The following is a 22,138-nucleotide window of genomic DNA, read 5'->3' on the forward strand; positions in this document are numbered from 1 at the left end:
TTGCTTCTCAACAGAAACTTGCAAGCAGAGTATGACCGTCTGAAGCAACAGCATGACCACAAAGGACTGTCTCCACTGCCATCCCCACCGGAGATGATGCCGGTTTCTCCACAAAGCCCCAGGGATGCTGAGCTCATTGCAGAAGCCAAGCTGCTTCGCCAGCACAAGGGCCGCCTGGAGGCCAGGATGCAAATTTTAGAGGATCACAACAAACAGCTGGAGTCACAGCTGCACAGGCTGAGGCAGCTGCTGGAGCAGGTGAGTCCTCAGGCCTTTCTTTTAGAACTTGGTAGAGTAATTTTCCAAACAGGGTGTGAAGCATTATCAGTAGCAACAACATACCAAGAAATCATATCTGTAGAGGCTAGTCAGAGAAAAATATTAAATTGTTCTACAGGCTGCAAGTGAGAAGGTGAAATCATGTTTTGGTGTTCTTATTTAGTCTTCTTTCCTGTATTATTATTTTTTTTTTGTTTGCATGGGTATATTTACTTAAAAAGAGACAGAAAATTGTGTGTATTCATGGAATAAATAAAAAATACAGAGCTAGAAAGGTCTGTGCAACTGTATTGAGCTGTTAATAACAATCTCTTTTTTTTCTTGAAATTTCAGCCACAGGCAGATGCCAAGGTGAATGGTACAACACTATCATCTCCTTCTACCTCTTTGCAGAGGTCAGACAGCAGTCAGCCAATGCTTCTTCGTGTAGTTGGCAGCCAGACTTCAGAAACCATGGGTAAGATAATAAAGTTCACATTGTCATAAAAAATAGTTATGGTCCTATTTTCCAGCAAAAAAGTCCTTACAGACAAAACTATTGTTCTCTCCAGTTCAAATGAGAATGTAGTAGACATTTGCAATGATCTTCGATACCATCTGGCTGTTTACACTTTACATCTTCATTATGGTTCAGACTTTTGCTTTTGGTCATGGTGCACACAGTAGCATGGATATTTTGACATTAAATACAAAGCTCAGCCAGGGCTTGACTTCCAAAACCAAATATCACTAGAAAGCTAACCATTTTATTCAAACTGACTTTCAGCTGTTAAGCATGACATGGCTAATTTAAATGTACATATTAATTATGGCTAAGAGATCACACGTATGATTAATCTTCCCCACATTAACTGATGTGATCTTATTTTTAATGTCATGGCTCAGTCAGTAGGATTGAGCTGTCACTCACAGGCAGTGCTCGTCTAGTGTCTTTTCTAAATGTCACATCAGATGTGATAATGAACATCATACGAGTTCTGGAGTAAGGTTAAGTAATATTCTGTAGCTAGAGGCTGGAATTATTATTTTGGTGTTTTTAATAACTGCTCTGTAGCGTTTTCCTAATTTCCTATCTGTTATGTAATTAGTAAGTATTTATTACCAAGTGGTAAGGATTTTCTGCTAGTAAAAAAGCAATCAACCATTGCAACGTCTTTAAGCAAATGTGCTTAAATTACTTCAACAAGATAATATTTGAGGTCTGATGATAATATTCAGCTTCATATACAGAAATTTATTTAGTGTGTATTAGAGGCTTTAGGGGAGAGTGAGAGGCTTAAGTGAGGGCTTTTCACTGCAGTTGGTGAGAGTCGATGACAGCAAGAAATTGAATGGGAGGCGACATTCTGCTGTGTCTAAAGTGCCATCGTTGTGGGAGATGCAGCTTGTTTGAGGGCTTTTTCTTTCGTCCCTGTCAGCCTGTGCCAGTATCAAACAAGATGGGTTCTCTACACCCTACAACAAAAAAATGTGAATAAAATTTTACCTTTAGGAATGCTCAAGTTAAATCCTGGGAGTGAGAGTATAATCACAGGTAACAGCAATTTCATTTGGGTATTTCTTTATTCGTATTACTAGTGAGTAAATATTTTTCTATGTATGGCATACACAGGGTAGACACGATGTGTCAGTGGAGTCATTTGCATCAGCTTTTTGAAGAGATGTCATGAATTTCATAAAATAAAATGTGTTAATTAAAATATACAGGAAAAGATAGAAAGACAGTGATTCCCAGCCATCTATTAAAAGTCTTGTAGTTTCGTGTTTCATCCTTTAGTAGGAAAAGTACAATAATTTACTACTTTTTATTTGACTCAGTATTAAATTATTCCCATTTAACTTGTGAGACTAATTAATTTGCATGCATTTAGTCATATAAAGTGCTAAAACTATTTTAAAGCAAATACTTAGACATGACTTGGGTTTCTTTGTTCAATGGAGCCGATATGTGGAAGGACAGAGGGATGTTAAATTGTTATCAGTATGATCATGTTGAAACTCAGCAAAGCAGTGCTGTTGGCAGCATGAAGCAGAGCTTATGAAAAGATTTACTAATCGAGCCAACAAACCACAACTAATTCAGTTTGTCCAGTGTTCTTTCACACCAGGAAGCTTTGCTTGCTAGTCTAAGAGTTTTCTGAAGCATGACTTAAAATATTCTTGAATTGTGAAGGGAACTGGAGCGGTGTTGTAAATAATGCTTCCATGCAGCAAGCATGTGCCAAATAATGAGGGAGTCATAATTTTCAAGAAAATACTGAGTATCTCAAGTTCTTTCAGGCAATGAGGTAATGTAGTGGTAGCTTTTATGTATTTTTCTTTTTGAAAGGAATCCTTGGGGTTTTTTCTTTGACCGTAAACCCACTGCACTTCTCTGTCTCTCTGCTTTCTCAAGGAGAGATTACTGTGAAAGGTTTTCAACCAGCAGTGCTGTCCTGCTGTTCAGTAAAAGCAGCGATCCACTGAAATCCTGATTTACAAATAGAAGAGCTTATCTCTGAATTATCTGAAATACACCTGGGCAAGTGGAAGGGTTCTTTGTTTCTTCTGATAGAGTTCTAATGAGAAAGTCCTGATCTTTGGCCTTTTTCCCCCTCTAACGTAGCAGCAGAGGAGGTTCTTTGAGGCATGTGAGCCAAGAGGCTGTTGCTGAACTTTAATTCGTTCAAGTACCACCAGACCTGCCCAGCTCTCCAAGCCTTTTGTAGAAACATGAATGGGAAAGACTGTGTGGGGTGAAGGGAGGTAACTGAGGTCTGAAGGTGTCTTTACTTTTGTCACATTGTCTTATTATGTCATTTACAAGGAAATGTTCAGACAAATCATCCAAATGAGAAAAAAATAACAATAATGCATTTTAAATAAAAGATACAGAAGTCTTGAGGGTCAACACAGTTCAGTTTTTATCAGCGCTTACCAGGACATTTGAAAACCAGTGCCTGTCCTCAGTTCTTGGCCAGGACAGCAGAACCACTGCCCACTTCTGATCTTTAGGGCCAGGTGGCTTTCCGCAGGCATGCTGATAAGGTCCTCAGCCTGGGTAGAAGCAGTAAGATCTCATTCTGAGTTTTCACCTTGACATCAGCAGAGGCTGGAAGAGCATTACTTCTACTAAGGCACTCTACTAAGTGCAACTCTTGATGCAAAAGTAACTCACGGTGTGAGTTGATTTACGTGAACCCAGCACCAGCTGAAAGCTGAACAAACTGCAGACAGTCTCAGCATCTATTTTTAGATCATTAATGGAATAAAAGAAGCTGATATGAAGACCATCACTTATATTAATTAAGTGCTTCTTGCAGACGCTTTACCCTGCTTCTTGTACTGGAGTGGGAAAGATTACTCTTGGTCAGTAGTAACTCCTGTGAAACTCCTGGCCCTAAGGTGAGGCCAACACTAAGCCTGTTAATAGGGAATATATGTAGCCCTGAAGTGTTCCTTTTGCATCTCTTTTTAGTAGGTTTCCCACTACCGTGGAGCACCTCAGTGTTCGAAGAAAGTAAATGCTAACAGAAAATCAGGCAGTTTATTACTCAAGTTGAATAGAGCAAGACGTAATAGAATAAAGGGGTCATTAAGTCATTTTCAAAATAAGGATGTACTTCTCATGGTTATTGCATCAGGCAAATTTGCTTTTGTGCTTTCATAGAGATAAAAGAAATCTAGTAGAAGAGGAGAATCTCACTCAAAGTATATCCTTTAGGTGTATTCTTTTTTCAGACTCTTTATTTGTATTGGAGGCTAGGGTCTACAGTAAAATCAACATAGGGATTTTAGTTATCTGAAACCATGACCACAAAAACCCCAGTAAAAATAAAATATATTGAATTTCCCATTAAGCTGCTGCCCTGTAATCAGGTTATAGAAATTATTCAGTGGGAGAAATGTATTTCGCTTTATTAAACTGCTGCTAAACCTTTTTACAGTACAATTGAATGTTCTTGGAGCACCAATCTGATGCAATTAAACTGTCAGAAATATTAATACTGATGCAGATGAGAATCTGGGTTTCTCCTGATTTACGCAGCTAAGCAAAGCAGTGCTAACATGAATCCAGCACTATCAGAAAGCTGCTCAATAGCAGCGCTCGCAACAGCAATTTTTTTTTTTTTCCGTTAATAGAGTAAGAGAAGCTGAAACAGCGAGTGCCATTTATGGAACTAAATGTTCCTAGCAGGCATTTTACCCCACTTATTTTACCAGAGTAGGTTATTTCTTAAATCCCATTTTACAAATCAAAGTCAGTGTTAATTGTTTAAAATTAATTGTTTAATTTCCCTTAGATCCTTGAAAAGAAAGAGAAACGTAATAGTGAAGAAAATTCAGCTTTGAAATTTTGGTTATGTACTAAGCAGAAAATGCATTTAAGTGAACAGCCTTAGCTTCATGAAGGAAATATTCAATAGCAAGCTGTTAGCAAATGGTTTTACAGTGGCTCTTATGCAGTGGTGTGGATTTGCTTTCCAGGCGAGGATGAGCTGCTCAGCCCTCCCCAGGACACAAGCACAGGTTTGGAGGAAGTGATGGAGCAGCTGAACAACTCCTTCCCCAGCTCCAGAGGTGAGCGCTGCTGCCTGTGGCAGATGAGAGGGAAGAAGATAAAAGTAGTTTCTGTTCCTTGGTATTTTCAGGGGGTTGTATTGTGGTTTCAGGTTTTCTGTGGCTCTTTGTTTTAGCTGTCTTATTTAGAGTGGAGAAGCAGCCTGCTCCTCCTTTACCTTAAGCTATCTCCACAGGCAGCCCTTGCTAGATACATGGATGAAACAATGTCTGTCTTGAGACTTTTTTTTCCCGTCCCTTTTGCCGTGTACCTTTTCTCACAGCTTCTCTCCTTTTCAGTCAGCCCCCTTGCTGATTTATTTTTAATACAAATCTTAGCACATTTTTCTTCTGTTCTTACCTTTCTCCAAGAAGAATCTGGTTTGAAATAGTATTAAAGTTCAGAGTCAAAAGTTCTCGACCTTCTAGCACGTGTATCCAGAGAGATGGAGGAAAAACAAGTGAGCTGCTTGTTTGTACAGCAAACGCTGCACTTGTGCGAACAGCCACAGAGTTTCTTTCAGTGCTTCCAATTTGCTCATTCCTGTTGTTTGCTAAAGATAAGCATTTGTATTACTGGGATTTATTCATTCAACCTTTTTCATTTAGGAAGGTCCTCTCTGAGCCCAGAGAAAATACTCTGCTGCCAAGAAAAATGGCTTAGATTCCTAGCAGGAGAAGGGAAGTTTGGGATATTACCTGTTGCAGTGAGAGAAGGCTCAGACATTAACCTCTTGGCAAAAGAAAGTCCCAGTGTCTACTGACAGCCTGTTAAGTGGATTTCAGTAGGGGAACAGACTTACTGCAGGACCCTTCCTCTGCATAGGTTTCACACATCACCCAGAGAGTCTTCCTTTAGCAGATAAATGTGTTAACCATCATGCTAGACTTTGAGTGAAGTCAAGTTTTCTCCATCCTTTCATTTCAAAGCAGGCTCAGCTCCTACCAGGCATTATCTATGAGCAGTGGAAAAGGAGAAGGCAGTATAAACTGTGTAAGATCTGATGCTATAGATCAAAAGATGGAATCATTTAGAAACGTATTATTGAAGAAAATCTAATACAATATATTGTGAACTACATTCATCGCCACCTCAGCATTATATGAAAAAGTCATATGCCCAAGCCTCATTTTGCCTAGATATTCATTATCAGAGACAACAGACAAAAAATCTTTCAAATACTGGTCTGCAGATAAAAATGGACTTATTTGTGTTGCTGTGTACACAAGGTTGCGACAGGCAGTGCTTTCTTACCAGTAACCGTCATTTGTGTAAATATGTTTTATTCAGGAGATCTTGCATAATTGTATGTGTCTAGATGTAGAAGATACCCCATGTGTTAAAATATTCACCAAATGTGGTATATAATTTGTAATCATAGCGGATGACACTGACAAAGAGTGTTTCGTTTTAAAAACAAGTTTAGTTTTAAGTAAAATAGGTGCAATTTACAAAACAACAGTTAATGAGATATTTGAAATAGAGGTTCATTTCCTATGTATAAATAGTTAAGAGATCAGTCTGATAGATATCACTCCCTACTGACTGAAAATAGAAAAGGTTTTTTATTTTATTAGTGAAAACTACAAAGCTTCATGAATGAAACTGATAGAATATAAAGTTTGGTTGAGAAATAGGAATGGTCAGGTCCTCTGAGAGACAGTTTGTCCTACAACCAGTGCGAATTGATTTCCATTCACTGGTTGATATAGAAGGCTACTGACATTGTGAATTCTGCTGAGATCTCATGCAGACTTCAGTTATTGGAGTTTTCTTCTACTCCCATTTTAATGATTTGATTATATTTGATTTATACCCACATAAACAAAGCTTACATCCACAGCTAATTTGCTGCAGCCTCATGTACATCTTCATCGTGAGGTGAAGGATGCCATGGTCAGTCAGATCTCACGGGCATCAGGGATATGACTTAAAATTTACAAGACTGCAGGAAGGAGAAAAGGAAGCAGGGTTGACTCGTCCCAACAAGTCACTGAGTCAGGGGCCATTTTGCTGTTGAGAGGTGCAAATCTGTATCTCAGGTTTCCAGTCTGTAATAAAAGATGAACATGCGCTTGCAAAAGAGTGAAAGTAGTTTGGCAAAGCAGCCTGAGAAGAGGGCATAGTGTAAGGATTCAAACGTGGTGCAAGTAGTATTTTATTTCTTTGCATTACAGGTTGCCTTGAATCTCAAGTTATTTGTAGGTATTCAGGAAGCAGAACAATAAGCCCAAACAAGTGATGAGTAGAGATCTATAAAGAATACATTTTCTTATATTAATTCTTACTAAGTAGAATTTAAAAATTGGCAGAGGCAAGAAACTCGGTCATCCCAGTCTGGCATTCAGAAGTGTGTTGTGATACGGGAGCTTATGAAATATTATGTGAAAGGTGAATTCAAACTACTTGGGTAAAGTGGCACCACATGTGATGTATACTATCTTTAGGAACTAAAACTAAAAGGAAGATGGATTAAATGCCCAAGATTGAGTGGTACTAGAAGTAGCTCTGTTTATTTCTATACTAATGCTGTAGAAGAAGTCTGGAGAAGTCTGCTATGATACACATAGAGCATGCAGTTCCAGAAGAGCTGCAGAGAACACAGGGCACTCATCAAAACCTTCCTAGACTGAAAGTGAGAATAACAAAATGAAATCCAGGGATAAGCACCCATACAAATAACCTGAAATTTATACATGGAATCAACTGAGGAAATCTAGGGATGTTTTAAAAGGCCTGGGAAGTTACTGGCAGGACATGAAATTTGGGGTTCCTTTGTGGCCTGTAAAAAGAAGCATGTTAAATTTCAAGCTAAATGTCCCGCTCCAGCATGTCACAGCATATGAGGTGATACACCTTTTGAATGAGGGACATAATTCTGGTCATCTTATTGCAATTAGGATAACAACAACTTCAAGGAGTGTAGAAGAATATGACAAGAGCAAACTGAACTCTGATGGCTTTGGTTCAAGACAAAAGTTCAGAGCTGAAAAAGCAGTGAAGAGAGAAGAGGACTAAATTTCTGGGCTTGGGTGCACAGATGTATAGTTGAACATCAGAGGATACAAATTAAAACCAAAATGTTTAGTCTAAATATCATCCCAAGCATTTGAAGAGTAAGATTTGCTCAGGCTGGGAAGTAGTTTTGTAGAGCAAGTAGTAGCTCTTATTTTGGACTTGTGAAACAAAGCAATAAAATGTAGAAGTAATTAATTGCCACTCACCTGGGGATATATATTCATTTTGATTGTATTTTCCAAGCTTTTGCTGCATTCAGTTAGTTTTTAAAGGGCATCAAGGCTTCATAGCATCATTTGGAATATATTTTAGACAAGCATGTGTTAAGCAAATCATGTCATAGGCCTGCATAAGCAGATCTCGGGTGCAATAACTTGTGTTAATGTAATAGGATTTTTTTGTTTCTTGAGTTTAACCTTTAGGCAGTTCTTGGCTTTTTCTAAGGAGCGGAGGACCTCCATGCTTCTTGCACAGCTTACTGTTGGTGCAAAAAGCTGTTTCATTTCTGGAGAGGAAAATTCTGCTGAATACCTGATGTTTGCTGTCCTTAAGGAATTTTTCTTTCCTTTAATCTACAAGGCTTCCCATCCGTTCCTCTTTTACTTCGCTGCTCCCAGCAAATTCACAACTGCTGCAGCTGCGTCAAACAGCTGCTGTGCTAGCTCAAAGCAGATGTCAAAGCCAGAGGTCTGACATTTAGTGGAAATCTACCATTAAATACCACCTCAGTGGTTTATTTGACCCTGCTTGATAATGGGCCACAGAGGAAAACATTTTCACGCTGTATTTGTGCCCAAGCTACTAAATCTCCAGGGAATTGGTTCACAGTTAGAAAGTAAGATTGGCAGGCCAGTATCTTTAAAGCCAAATTCATCTCTTCTGCAGCACTTGGGGAAGTTGCACTGCTGTAGGTGGGTCTCATGGTGGACCAGGCTGTGTTTTGCGGTTTTAGTTTTGTGGCAAGATGCTTTCTGTGAATGAAGCTTAGAGAGGAATGTAGGGGTGGAAGTTCCTGAGCTAACTGAAATTGATGAGAGAGCTTCCCAGGCTTTCAGTGCAGAGCCCTTGCTGGAGGATAATGAGGAAGGGGGAGCCAAGAGTGGTTGGAAATGAGACCACAATGGCTTAGTAGAGCTAAGAGGCCATGACAACATGAAGACATTTGGAGAGGGATTGGTATTCACCATTATTATTTGACAGATGTTATTATATTATATCATTATATATTGTATTACCATTATATAATACTACTATAGTATTATATTATTATTGTATAATACTATTATATTATTATTAATACAGATGTTACCTTGTGCGGTGAAATTACAAGACCCCTTGGCAATAAATAAATGGCATTAAGAATAGCAGCACCTTTTACAAATTTTGTTTTATTTCTATCTCAGTCATATAAAACCACATCAGACACATTCTGTCCTCCCTCTCTCTTCCATCAGCCAGGCGCTGTCATGAATGGGACTGGTGTCCTAAGTGGAACTAGCAACTTTCAGCACTCAAATAATGCAGTTTCTCTTATTCTGACAGCAAAATGCCTTACCACACAGACTTTTCACGCTTTACTGAATCAGTGGAAGAGTACTCTGGAGTTATTACAGTGTGGGGTATTCTGGAAATACTCCTCCAGCTGAGTTACCCTGGCCTCTTCTGGACTGCATCCCCTTCTCTGTGCTATGGTCCTACATCCCACATTCGTTAGTCCAGATGACTGAGAACCCTTATCACTCCCCTGTGGCACAACACTACTGAAGTGGCTGAGCTTCTCTGCGGATTTCTGCTAAGACAGGGATGGTGAGGGCTAGATCTTTCATGATTTATAAGTTGAGTCCTGATGCAAACTGAGAATACATTAATGAATTTAACAGAACTTCAAGGAACAATTTTTTAAGAAAAAAAAAAAGCTCTTTGCAGATCCAGATCTCCCCTCTGCAGGCCATCCCTCTCCTGAGTTCAGTGAGAGGGGCAGTGCAGTAGATGCTTAATGCTCTGTGCTTTGATCTAAATCTGCATAGATGCATGAAGTTTTCATTAGTGCCTCTGCTTTCAGGTCTGATTTGATCGCTCTCGGTGCACCTTTTCCTGTGTTACAATGTCATGTAGATTTCAAAAAAAAGAAAAAGAAGGAAAGACTGATTTTGTAAGGGCAGGAAATCTTGATTTGAGCAGAAATAATGGATAAATGGGCACCCATAGATTGTGTATCAGTGTTTTGATGCCTTATGGAATGCAAATTTTCAGAACTGCGGCAATACAGTCAGTCTTCTTCCTCTGCAGTTTATGTCAAACCACACTCCTTGTCTTAAAACTTGAGACACGCATTCATTCATATGCAATGAAGAAAACAAAGTAAAATCCATTAAATTCTTTTTAATCCTCCTCCAAAAGAAATTAGCTGTTACTGTAGTAGTGCTACTCTTCACTGCATTTAACAAATTCTATGGCTGATTACTCACCACAGACTTAACCTCGCCAAATGTTTTGTGTGGTGCAGAGCTATCTCAGTTACCTTTAAATACATTCATTTTCAAGCAGAATCCAATCTGTCTTATGTAGATACTTAAATTAGACACTGTGTAGCTGCAGTTTTAGGTGCTTGTGCAGACAGGTAGGCATTTCTTAAGACCTCCAAAAGGATCCAGTATTTTGCATGTAGGCATTTCTTTTCTCCTCTTGACCCAAGCCAAACTGTCTTTTGCTGGATCTCATTCATGCCCCAGGATGCTTGCACACCCAACTCTTCCATGCTGCAGTTCCTGGAGGCCTTAGGTAGCTACCTACTCACCTAAACCTTGGAGCTTTTCCTCAGAAGACAACCAAAGCATGCAGTGGGTTTTTTATCTTCATTTTCAAGGATTTTCTGTTACATGATTTATATTGGTGAGAAGCTGTCAGCTTCCCTCCTTGGAGGCATTTTTTAGGAAATTCATGGCTCCTGGTAAAAGCACCAGAGAAGGTCACAGGCTGTGTAGGTGCTCTCATAATTCCTAGGGAGTTAGGCAGGCGTGCAAGGTGAAGGCCTTAGAAGTGAAGCAGCACCTCTCCTGTCTGTCAGGCTCACTCTGGTCACCAGCACATGTGGTGTAGACATAACCTGAGTCAAGGCTCCCATTAACAGCAGAACAAAAATGCACATGCAGAGCACGACTTCAGACATACTGTTATCATTTCTGATAGTAAGTGTGTTATTGGGGAGAGGTAGAGAGGAAGGAAGGGAATAAAACCTCCTCTGTTCAGTAAATCATAACCTTTGCTGTCCAGGCCCTCCAGAGGTTGCCCCAGCTGTTTCTGTTGCACGGCGTGTGTAGGTGAGTGGTGGCTCTGACCTGTGGTAGTCAGTGATGCCATTCACTTCCTTTACCCTCTTCTCCTCTCCTTTACCACCCCTGCTCAGCGTTGCTCTGTTGCTGAGCCTTCTTGTTCTGCTCCTTGTAAAATACCTACGAAGCTATTTATTATCTTCCTTCCCTCCTCCTGCAGACTGCCATACCTAGGACAAAACTCAACAGCAGTTAGGTTACTGTTATGCTGACTGGTGTGTTCATTGTCCCATACGGCGTTTACAGTTACATCATTTACAACAGCTCTGGTGCAAAGATCATCCTTTTTCTTGAACAGCATCTACTGCAGTGACTTTGTCACCTATGACTGCGAGTCTGGTGGTACTGGTGCTGTCGGTAACATGACAGTGATAGTGGGACGCTGCTTCTAGAAACAGCAAGCATCTTATTGCCACTGGCTGTGCGATGGGAAGGGGGATGAGGGGGTGTTTCTGCTGTTGATTGACACCTGGTTTTCTTTTTTTATGAACAAATATGCTATGATAAGCGTTTGAGAAGAATCAGTATGATCAAAGTATGGCTTCTGTGAAGGCTCGTCAGGAGCATCTTTTCAGCTAAACCCATTAATGACTCCTCCATTTTGGCAGTACCACTTAAAAGTGATGAGATACTTTCCCTTTCTTCCCCTTCTATTTGAATTTTTTTTCTCCTTTTCTCCCTCCACCCCCTCAGTTTTACCAAGCTTGCAGATCAGCTCGTTGGAAACATCTGTTGGAATAAATTTTATCTTGAATGTGAGCATGTTACATTCCACTATACAGCTCCAGGTGTGTGTGGGGGTGGGTGGATATGGGTGTGTGTACATATGAATGCATACCTGTGTGTGTGTATGTAGGCCATAATAAAATGGAAAGTGTCCGCATGAATTAATTTGCTGGGGGGGAAACGTGATCTTACCACTACTACTGATTCGTAGAAGTACTCACATTGAGGAAATTTGGATGCTCAGGAAGTGACTTGAGATCTCTGCTGTCCTTGTCCTCAACTGAAAGGCCTGTAAGTTGGTTTTAGTCATTTTCTCAAGTGTTTTTGCTAAGTTAAAACCAAGCCACAGATTACGGAACTGTTCTTGAATAAATCAACTCAGAATCTTAGTGGATATTAGTGCACTTTCAGTCTTTGTTTAAAGCAGAAGCGTGGTTATTTTATTTATATTAAATTCCTAAATGGAAATTGAAGTGTCTCCTACAGTATAAAATATATATTCACATGTGGTTTTTTCCCTTTCTTTTCTAATATTTCTTTCACTTCCTCTCTCTGTTCCTAAAGGAAGAAATGCCCCTGGAAAGCCAGTGAGAGAGGTTAGTGAGATGCAGGCTCACTGCCATGGTTTCTGTTTGTCACAGCTTGTTTTCTGTGCCCAGCATGCGTGTGACAGCAGCACTGGTTTGCTTGGGTTTGGTAAAGGGTGGTGGTGATTTTATTTTGCTTTGGGTTTTGTTTGATTTTGCTGAGTGCATTCCCCGTGTGTGCTCTAACAGTAGCGTACCTCTCAACTTTCAGCAAAGACAATGTCAGCTCAGGGATCTGCATTTTCTTACACCCTCCCAGAGAAGGAAACTCAGGAATGGGGAAGAGAAAATAATACCCTGAAATTAAGCCTCTGGATGATAAATGTGGTCAGCAAATACGCTGCGGTCATTGACTTATGTTCTGTTGCTCATGTACGTAAGCACAACAGGGAGACACACGTCTCTTGCTGTTCTGCTTACATACTCACAATTATATTCACATATATGTGTCAATATACCAACCGTCATCTCCAGTTCTTAAGTAGTTTTTAAATTTTTCTTCAGAACAGTGAGAGTTGAGAGGTATAAGAGATTCAGGTGTTTTAATTTCCTGATACACTATTGCAGAATGAAGAATGCTACTAACATTCACCAGCTCCGCAGCGTTGTATTCAGCAGTGCAAATGGGCGATGGTTTTCACTGTGCACTTCGGATGTGGTTGGTTTGATGCAAAATAGATTTTAGAATTTGTATGTTGTTGCTTGTAATGGAGGAGAACATTTTGCACTGTGTTGTCATAGCACCTTTGGAAGTATTTCCAGAGAGCCTTGATTTTTCTTCTGCAAAGCTGCTCTTCACTCGCCAACCAGATAGAATGTTTGAAAGATTAATTCCTAGCAAAAATTATTATTAGAGATAAAATATTCAGAGACTGCCTGAGTGCAATTGCAAGTAGCTGTAAAATGACCTTTTCCGCACAGAAGACTTTGAGCGTGGATGAGGCAGAAATTGAAGGGTAACCGGGTTTGCAGACTTCTGCTGGTGCAGAGAGGGGGGCTCACGGCAAGACGCTGCGCTGGGGTTTTTAGCAGAGCTGTTGTGAACCCCCAGTCATGGACAGGCTACCCCCGGTAGGCCAGGGTTTGTTCTAACGCGGTACCTTGAAACACCGTGGTTCTCTTCACTGGCTGTAGGAGCTGGCGCGGGTCCAGCTACTTTGAGGTGTAAGATCCTTGTCTGACCTCTCATATGGATCAAAAAAAGGGTGCCTGGGATGTCATCAACAGACTGCACCAGTCCAATCATTTTATGGAAGTTACTTCATACTCAGCCCTGCATGTTCTTCATAGAGTTTGAGAATTCTCCAACTGAGCAAAACAGGTTGTTTATTTCCACTATGCTCATTTATGTTTATGCATATTCAGAAGAAGCGGCTGCTACTGCAGGCATATTTGATACAATTAATGTAAAAAAAAAAAGTAAGAAAAAAATTAGAAAACTTAACATGTCCTACCTGATCAGATTCCAGCAGCTTAATCCTAAAAAATTTGACTTCAGTTAATCACTCACCACTTCTATTTGTGCTCACTGACAGGTCCAAAGGCAGCTCGGTAACTTGCAAAGCTGAATATAAAATGCAATTCTCCACCTGCTTATGAAGTGTATGAGCTAAGGTGTAGAGCAGCGTTTGCTTTATGTGTGAATCCATTTGCACAAAGGCAGATCATGTGGTTTTAAACCCACTTGGCCAGGTTTTGATCCCATTACTCACATTAGGTATTGTTTTCGTGTATAATCCCATGGATTTCGTGGCATTACTCAATATGAATACGGGTATCAAAATCCGAGCCACCAACAGGAAGGATTTTTCTTTTGTCAGGGAAGTGTTAGAAATCTGTGCTGCTAAAAAAGGCACTGCATTGTGTTGGGATTTCTTAATTTACTTTCTATCCACTCTTTCAAGTCTGAATGCTCCACATTTATTTCTCTGACAAGTTGTAGTGTAAGATTGGAATTCAGTTACTGTGCTTGCACCCAAGGGCCTTAATTCCAGCAAACCTTCTAAAGCAAATTCAGCAGATGTGAAAGGCATCATGCTATATGTGACCAGAAGTGATGCATTTAGTGTCTGCAGCAATAGGTGTCTTCTGCTTTCAAAGCAAATGCACATGTGTTAATATTCCCTCTATTTTATAAGTCTAGGTTACTATCGTTCATGTCCATTTGGAGCTTTTCATGCTTCATTCCAAAGTGTGTGCTATTTTTTTTCTTACACAGTAGCATCTTTCAACCTTTCAGTGCCTCAGGCATGGAGAAAACTTTTTCAGCTTTAATGTTTTTAAAAAGAAGAAAGAATGGAATTAATGTCTTCTTTAGTGGCCTTACTTTAAAAATATGAAGAATAATGAGTGGAAAGCGGTGATTGATATTTTTCTAAGTGTTTTTAGGACAGCACTTTTCTCATTTGCTTTTTAATTAAAAATGTCGGTGTCCTACATTTCAGTCTTAGATAGGGCAAGTGAGCAGTATTCAACAGAAGCAGCAGAGCTATATAGAAACAGTCAGCGAATCTGGAGGCTTACTTAGGTAACAGGCAATATAGAAGAGGGTGCATTCATTGGACATACAGTACCAGGATATGTTGTTCTCAACTGTTTGCAGTCTTGATTGCCTCAGCTGTTACTCCCATGTGCAAGAGGTGCAAAAAAACTGTTGGCAGTGCAGTGATGCCCAGATGAGTGTCGGCCAGTTAAGTGGAGCACAGCTATATTGCCCACTCTTCTGGGCCAGCCTCGCATCCTGTGACTGTCCCGGAGACAGCGGTCCCCAAGCTGTTGCACTTTACAGCCCAGCTATTAAGACAGACTGCGATCAGCAGTGGTTCAGGGTCATGCTCTGAGCTGTAAACTCAGATGGCTCAGGAGGAGACGCAGTTGTTCAGGTTTTCTGCAGAGGAAATTAAGACCTGTGCCAGAGAGGCAGCATGGAGGTAGTATGCCTCTGTACAGCTTTTGTGGAGGGATATCGGATTTGAAGTATGGTTATTTCAAAAATACGGTGGCAATTAACAGAGAAAAGAAGACTAGCAGACATTCCTGTAATTTTTATGTATTAAAAGAGTATCTAGGGATCCCTGGATGCATAAGGTCTTCTTGGCCAGTGTTTTAGTTGCCTGAACAATGTAGTAATTTGTACTTACTGTGGCATACTTCTGAAATACTTCTTCTCAGGTTTTTTTTGATTGAAGTTATTCATTCTAGACCTAGCCTCTTTCTATAAAACCAGCTTGCCTTTGTTACTTTTACAGCTCTGTATCTCACAGCACAAAATGGTATTAACCAATACTGATTTTTTTCTGAAGATGGGGTTTAGCAGTTTGGGTTGCTCTAAGTCCATGGAAGGGGCATCACTCTTCCTGGGCTGCGAATGAGTGGTGTTGGAGTCCCTGAAGAGCCCTGGAGCCCCATCGTTGTTTCTAGAAACAACAGATGGCAACAAATCTGAACGAGAGACCATGGTGCCGCAGGCCGCAGTGCCTCTCATGGCTGGCTGGCCAGGTACAGTGCTCACCACCACCCTGTCTCGTGTCTGTAGGTTCCTGCAGGTGAGGAAGAAGAAGAGTATTTAAAGCCTAGAGATTTCTTGAAAGTAGTTTGCAGCGTCGGGGTGGGGGTGCTGCAAGTCACTCTGGTTGTACCAGGGTTATTCTGATAAAGCCTTAATAGCACATGCTGCACATATACCTGAGCCATGTCAGAGTTTCAGGTAAGTAGAGCAAACCAGTGGCAGTTACCTTTCTGTTTGCATAAGCAGCTCCAATCTAAAATACATTTTTGCTTTCATATGGCTTCATCAGATTTTCACTTCCCAAGGTGTAATTTGCTGGATTGATCTCAGCCTGTATGGTGCCAGTAAGAGGGATTATCGCTTACGTCTAAAATAAATGTGGTAGCATACATTTACTTTAAAGTAAACCATGTTTTGACCAAAACTTGGCAAGAATTTTTCATACACTGTTACTTGACATGCTGACGAGCAAATCGCAAGGTTTTTCTTAGGATTAATAGGATGGCTCTATGTTAATGATTTATGGATAAAATTGCTGTTTGATGCATCTGTTTCTCTGTGCATTAGTGCAATTAGCAAAATGTCACCAGATTAGAAAAAGGTATTTCTTCATATTGATACCTGGCAAACTGTACTACACACAGCACAGCTCACTGTTGAATACTTAGGTTGTTGAGTAGTTATCTTTTAGATACAGCCTGGTTTTATGTAATGAATGCTAAATTTTTTTAAAAAAAGAATAAAAACTAGTATTTGAATGCAAAAGCTGGTAGTAATTCTCCAGAAGAAACAAGACAAACAATATCTCTGTTTCTCACATCATTTTTTTCTATTCCATAAATACTGGTAAGTATTAAGTAACATCACTCCAGGCTCCTATGTACTGCAGAAATGTCACCAGTGCATGACTACCATAATATATGAACATTTGGAAGAGGATGATGAATTTGATTTCTCCCACAGGGGAGGTTCATTCCTGTTGTTAGAGAAGACAGTTGTGTCAGGAGGGACCCCCACCGTGTAGGTGGGCAATGGTAACAGTCAGGCTCTGGCACATGACAGGTAGGGACTGCATGAAAGGTGTATCCTTCCTGCTTCCTTGGGTGCTCCATTCTCAAGGACCATGGTGAGGACGAAGCATCCAGGCTAACACAAAGTGTTCCTGGGAAGCAAGAGCTGTGGGCAGATGGCATTCACCTCTCATGTTTTTGCCAGACAAATACTCTATCGCAGGTACTCGGGGAGTAAATCAAACCCCTCGTGCCCATACAGTTTTATTGAGTAACACTTTCCCTGTTACATGCTTGCAGTTTCTGGCACTCTGCAGCTTGGGCAGTTCTTGAGTTGGAGGTCATGTGCACTTCTTTGCATCTAAATAAATCTTTCTTCAGTGATTATTTTCTGACTCGTTTCTTAACTCATTTATGTGTTTGGCCTCCCCATCAAGCTGTGGCGATGAGTTCAGTAATACAGTTATGTGCTCTGTGGGGTATAATTTCCTTCTGCTTGTTTTAAGGCCTTCTGTCTGATCATTTCGCCTTGTCCTTGCAAGAAATCTTGAACAATTAGTCCTTGGTCTGGATGCACATCTTCTAGGGTGCCTAGATCTCTGTCGTATTCCCTCTTCAGTCATATTTTTTCAGGAGGGAGAGTCCAGATGGGATTCAGCTGTTCAAACCGTGATGCCTCTTGTCATTTGAGATGCCAGAGGGTATTTGAGGCAGTCATAGAAGGTTGGAAATCTAACACAGGATCTGCAGGAGGCCCACAATCTTATGAACAGCAGTTGGAGACAATGCAGGATATACGCCAGTGGCCTAAAATGGCAACCTTTGGCAATTTAATCTTCCTGCCTTCAAGTCTGTTTAGTCTCTAATTGTGATGAAGTCATTTCTTACTGCTGATCAGCGTTCGCTGCCTTTCCTTTCCATTTGCGGCGGTGGTAAAATGAATGTGAGAAGGTGTTACAGATTTTGTATCCAGAATTGTACTCTGCTTTTATGTGTCACTTCGTTGTAAGAGGACCACATGTTGTGGTTTTGCCATCTTAGGACTTTGCAGTGGTTATGGGTAAGGCGAAATGCACAAGTGAACAACTGTGTAGTTACTTGGTAACTGTAGCATCTTTGTTTCTGCTGGACTGCAGTCTGAAAAGCAAAGGGTATTTTTAAAACGATTGAATAAACTGTGACTGTTTAGTTTGGTCATCATTTTAGCTATCTGTGTAGGTATCCTGCTGGGACCTCTTGGGTTTAATGATTTAGTTAATTACTGCTGATCTATTTGTTTCTGTTTTTCTCCTTGATAGAACATTGAAGGGTCAAACACTTGCAGCACCGGTCGGAAATTTTTCTGTGATGTCAATGGATTTAATTGTTGCTTTTGGTGAACATTCGTAATAATGAAGCTTCATCACTACGGGGGGGTTCTTGGAACACAAATACGCTGGCTTGTTGTCAGCATAGCTTACCCTAGCCAGTGAAGCCCATGTTAATGTTAAGTGTTCTGCAGAACAGGCAGTTTTTGCTAACAACAAATTAGACTCGTCCAAGAGACTTTTGAGAAGAGCACTCTCCGATGTACCCCACTGGGGATGGTGGTGAGCAGTACATGCAGAGTAATGTTATCTGTGCTCGGCCTTTTCTGTAAAATGTTTCTACCGACATGCTGCCATGTCATCTTCATTTAATCTCCTCTTCTTTGACTTTCTTTTTCAGGCCACAATGTAGGGAGCCTTTTCCACATGGCAGATGACTTGGGAAGAGCAATGGAAACCTTAGTGACAGTGATGACCGATGACAAGGTGTTAGAATAGCAAGATGTGTTTTACAACTTCAGGCGTCCCGCATGGTTTTTATAATATTCATACTACAAAGAGGATTAGACTGTAAGAGTTTACAAGAAAACAAATCTATATTTTTGTGAAGGGTAGTGGTACTATACTGTAGATTTCAGTAGTTTCCTAAGTCTGTTACTGTTTTGTTAACAATGGCAGGTTTACACGTCTATGCAATTGTACAAAAATTATAAGAAAACTACATGTAAAATCTTGATAGCTAAATAACTTGCCATTTCTTTATATGGAACGCATTTTGGGTTGTTTAAAAAAAATTTATAACAGTTATAATGAAAGATTGTAAACTAAAGTGTGCTTTATAAAAATAATTGTTTATAGAAACCCCCTTAAAAAAAAAAACCACAAAAAAAATACTGAGGCAGTGCATTTGTTTAGTTTCATTTCAGCTCTGTAGTTGCATCAGAGGGATCATGTCCTGTGTTCTTTTCCTTGCCTATCAAAAAGAAAGGAAAAAAAAAAAAAAAGATTTCCTGCAGCAACACCAAAATGGCTAACTTACATTTTTCAATTGGTTTTGTCTGACTAGGGCTGGCTTAAAAAAAAGTCTCTTGAACTTCCAGTGAAGGTAATTATGTCACCTCTTTTCAATAAAAGTAAGAACTACATGAATAACACAGCTAGTTTGCAATAATTAAATGAAAGAGCACATTACATGACAGAGCCTGCAAAAAATTAATTTAGGGAAAAGAAAAAAAAAAACAACCCAGAAGAAAGAAGGAAAGGAAAGAATTTAATGAACATCCTATGTGCCAGCATTTCCTCTGCTGACTAAATTCCTGAACACTATTAGTGAAGGAACGTAGAAATTGCCTTACCAGATTAAACCTTTGGACCTTGGTGTCCAGTATCCCGCTGGCTGCCGGCAGCAGCCAGTGCTTCAGCAAGAGTTGGGTACAGCTCTCCCCCTGCTGCCACCTCTTGCATCACCTTTGCTGCAGAGGAGAGAAGAAAGGGAGAAGTTCCCTCCTGGCCTGACCCTCTGTGGGATCAGTTTCTGACCCAAAGCACAAGTGGGTTACTCAGAGAGCATCTTTGCTTGTCCGGCTCCCAGTGCTGTTGAGGAGCATGAAGCTCCTTGATCCTCTGGAAAATAAAACCAGAGCTTTCCACAACACATGTCTCAGTCTGCTGCAGAGCTGGTCCCAAGGAGCTGCAACGCTGCGAGCAACCTTTGGGAAAAGCTGTGGAAGAGTTACTGCTGTTCTTGCGCGCGCACAGTGATCAGGTGAAGGTAGCCACACTGCTCCGTGAGATATTTATCAGCAAAACAAAGGCCCTGGTCCTTTCTTCTTCCCAGTTTCTCTCTATAAGCAATCCCACACAATTAACAGTAACATAAAAAAGAGAAGAACTGATAGTGAAACAGATTAGCCAGCTTGACTGTGGCTCATGAGAGGTACACTTAGGTATGAGGTGCTGTCAGCAAAAGCTTTACCACTTCATTTTCTTAACCAGCTTTTAATTTTACCTTAGAATATGTAGAAGAACACCATCTGACTTTATATTGCAAGAGTAAAAAATCTGTTACCTCTTCTTGTATGAAGTGTAATTAAACTTGGGAAAGATTTTATTTTGAATGCTAGTTAACATTGAACATGGCTAGTCATGCTATTTCTACCTCACTTTGGTTTTGTGGTGTTCCTGACAAATACATACAGATAATGTTACATCATCACCACGTGTCCATTGTGTGACCAGGTCTCATCGTTTAAATAATCACAACAATGACAGTCATTTACAAGACATAAGTACAATCCCCCCAAACCTCTTCTTTCCTAATAAAGAGCTTTTTTTAACACTTTATTACAATAGGAACCCTCTATTTCTCATGGTCATTTTTATCAGAAGGTTTAAATTGAGATCTGAGAAAGAGATGGGTTTCTTCTTCTTTTCCCCCCTTATAAGTTAAACTTTCTCTTCAGAAAAGTACATGGAGGAAAAATGGATTGCACGGTTGTTTTCATCAGGGTTTTGTTTTGTTTGTTTCACTTTCTAGATCCTAGTTTTGGAGTGAGTGTCAAAAAATATTTTAAAAGTTGAAAGCTTTATCGCTGCTTTTTTAAGCATAATTTGGGAATTATTTCATATTCCTTATAATGACAAAGTATTAAACTGTAAAACATAATCAGTGTAGTTGGATACATAAATACCATATGGCATGTTATTTCATTGTTACTCAGTACTGGTTTATTACTTGGGTATCATAATATATTGTGTTTTAACACCAACACTGTAACATTTACTAATTATTTTTATAAACTTCTGTTTTACGGCATTTTTTCACAACATACCAAATTCACCAAATATATGCCTTACTATTGTATTATATACTGCTTTACTGTGTATATCAATAAAGCACGCAATTATGTTATAAAAGGTGCAACATTTTTTATTGGGGTTCAGCAGTCACCCAGTGCATCACCCTCCAGCAAACCTCGCCTGAGTGCGCGCCCAGCACCCCGCTGCTGCCAGTCGCCGAACCCCCTTGTTAGCAGCATCTGGGTGCCCTGGCCGCCTCCCCAGTGGGCAGGGTGTTGGCCACAGTGCTCAGGATTTAGCTGGGAGAGGAAAAGCAGCTCTCCCTGCCTTGGGTTTCTGCGCCCTGTTGAAGCTGTGAACCTCCCGCTCCTGTGCTCCCCAAGCTTTTCGGAGGTTGCCAGCCTCATGCTTTCCGCCTTGTCACAGAAGGGAGCCTCAGATCAGATTGGTCTTCGCTGATCAGCCCAGCGCTTGATGGTCCCCTTGCCACCAGGCGTCATGCTAGCAAACTCCTCTGCTCTGGGCCTTTGGGAAAGGTATGTTACCATCAGAGAGGCTGATCACACGCATCCCGTCTCATATCTAAGAGGCATGCAGAGGATAGGCTTTGATACCCATACTCCGCTCAGTTGTGTCACGACGCTGTCTTTGAGCTACCTTTCAGTGACAGAAATAATATAATGAAAAATAATAAAAAGGCAAACCCAGCATATGTTTGTCTCTGATTTTGATAATACTGTGAGGGAGGAGGTGGGAATTTCCTTGGTTCATTCACTTGAGGAAATAAATATGCATCCCACATCTACTCTCACAGACTTGGGTTTCACTCCCACCTAAGTGAATCAGCATGTGCCTTGCTGCACTCAAGTCTCTTCTGAAGATTATACAACCCACAAAGCACAGCAGCCACCAGTGACAAGAGCACTCCTATTTAATTCAATTAAGCAAGAGGGAGGATAGCATCCTCCCTGTCACTGCTGCTGGAGTGGTTGCACATCAGGAGATGCTGTTGAGTTGGAAGCCTGGCCATTA

General features: G+C 40.4%; 1 protein-coding gene across 18 annotated transcripts in view; it reads left to right on the top strand.

The window, feature by feature from the left end:
- Nucleotides 1–21,223, top strand: part of DMD (dystrophin) — a 1,096,913-nt gene extending 1,075,690 nt beyond the window's left edge. For 7 of the 18 annotated variants that reach the window (XM_040582468.1, XM_040582462.1, XM_040582470.1 and 4 more), the window contains 4 exons: nt 15–258; nt 613–736; nt 4,747–4,839; nt 18,708–21,223. In XM_040582468.1, the coding sequence (XP_040438402.1) occupies nt 15–258; nt 613–736; nt 4,747–4,839; nt 18,708–18,805 (559 nt within the window). In that variant the 3' untranslated portion in view covers nt 18,806–21,223. Of the gene's footprint in view, nt 1–14; nt 259–612; nt 737–4,746; nt 4,840–12,459; nt 12,492–18,707 lie in introns of all 18 variants that reach the window. The other 11 variants (XM_040582472.1, XM_040582473.1, XM_040582474.1 and 8 more) reach the window with 4 other exon arrangements.
- Nucleotides 21,224–22,138: the final 915 nt, after the last annotated feature.

This window comes from Falco naumanni, chromosome 2 (genome assembly GCF_017639655.2).
Source record: "Falco naumanni isolate bFalNau1 chromosome 2, bFalNau1.pat, whole genome shotgun sequence".
Lineage (NCBI taxonomy): Eukaryota > Metazoa > Chordata > Aves > Falconiformes > Falconidae > Falco > Falco naumanni.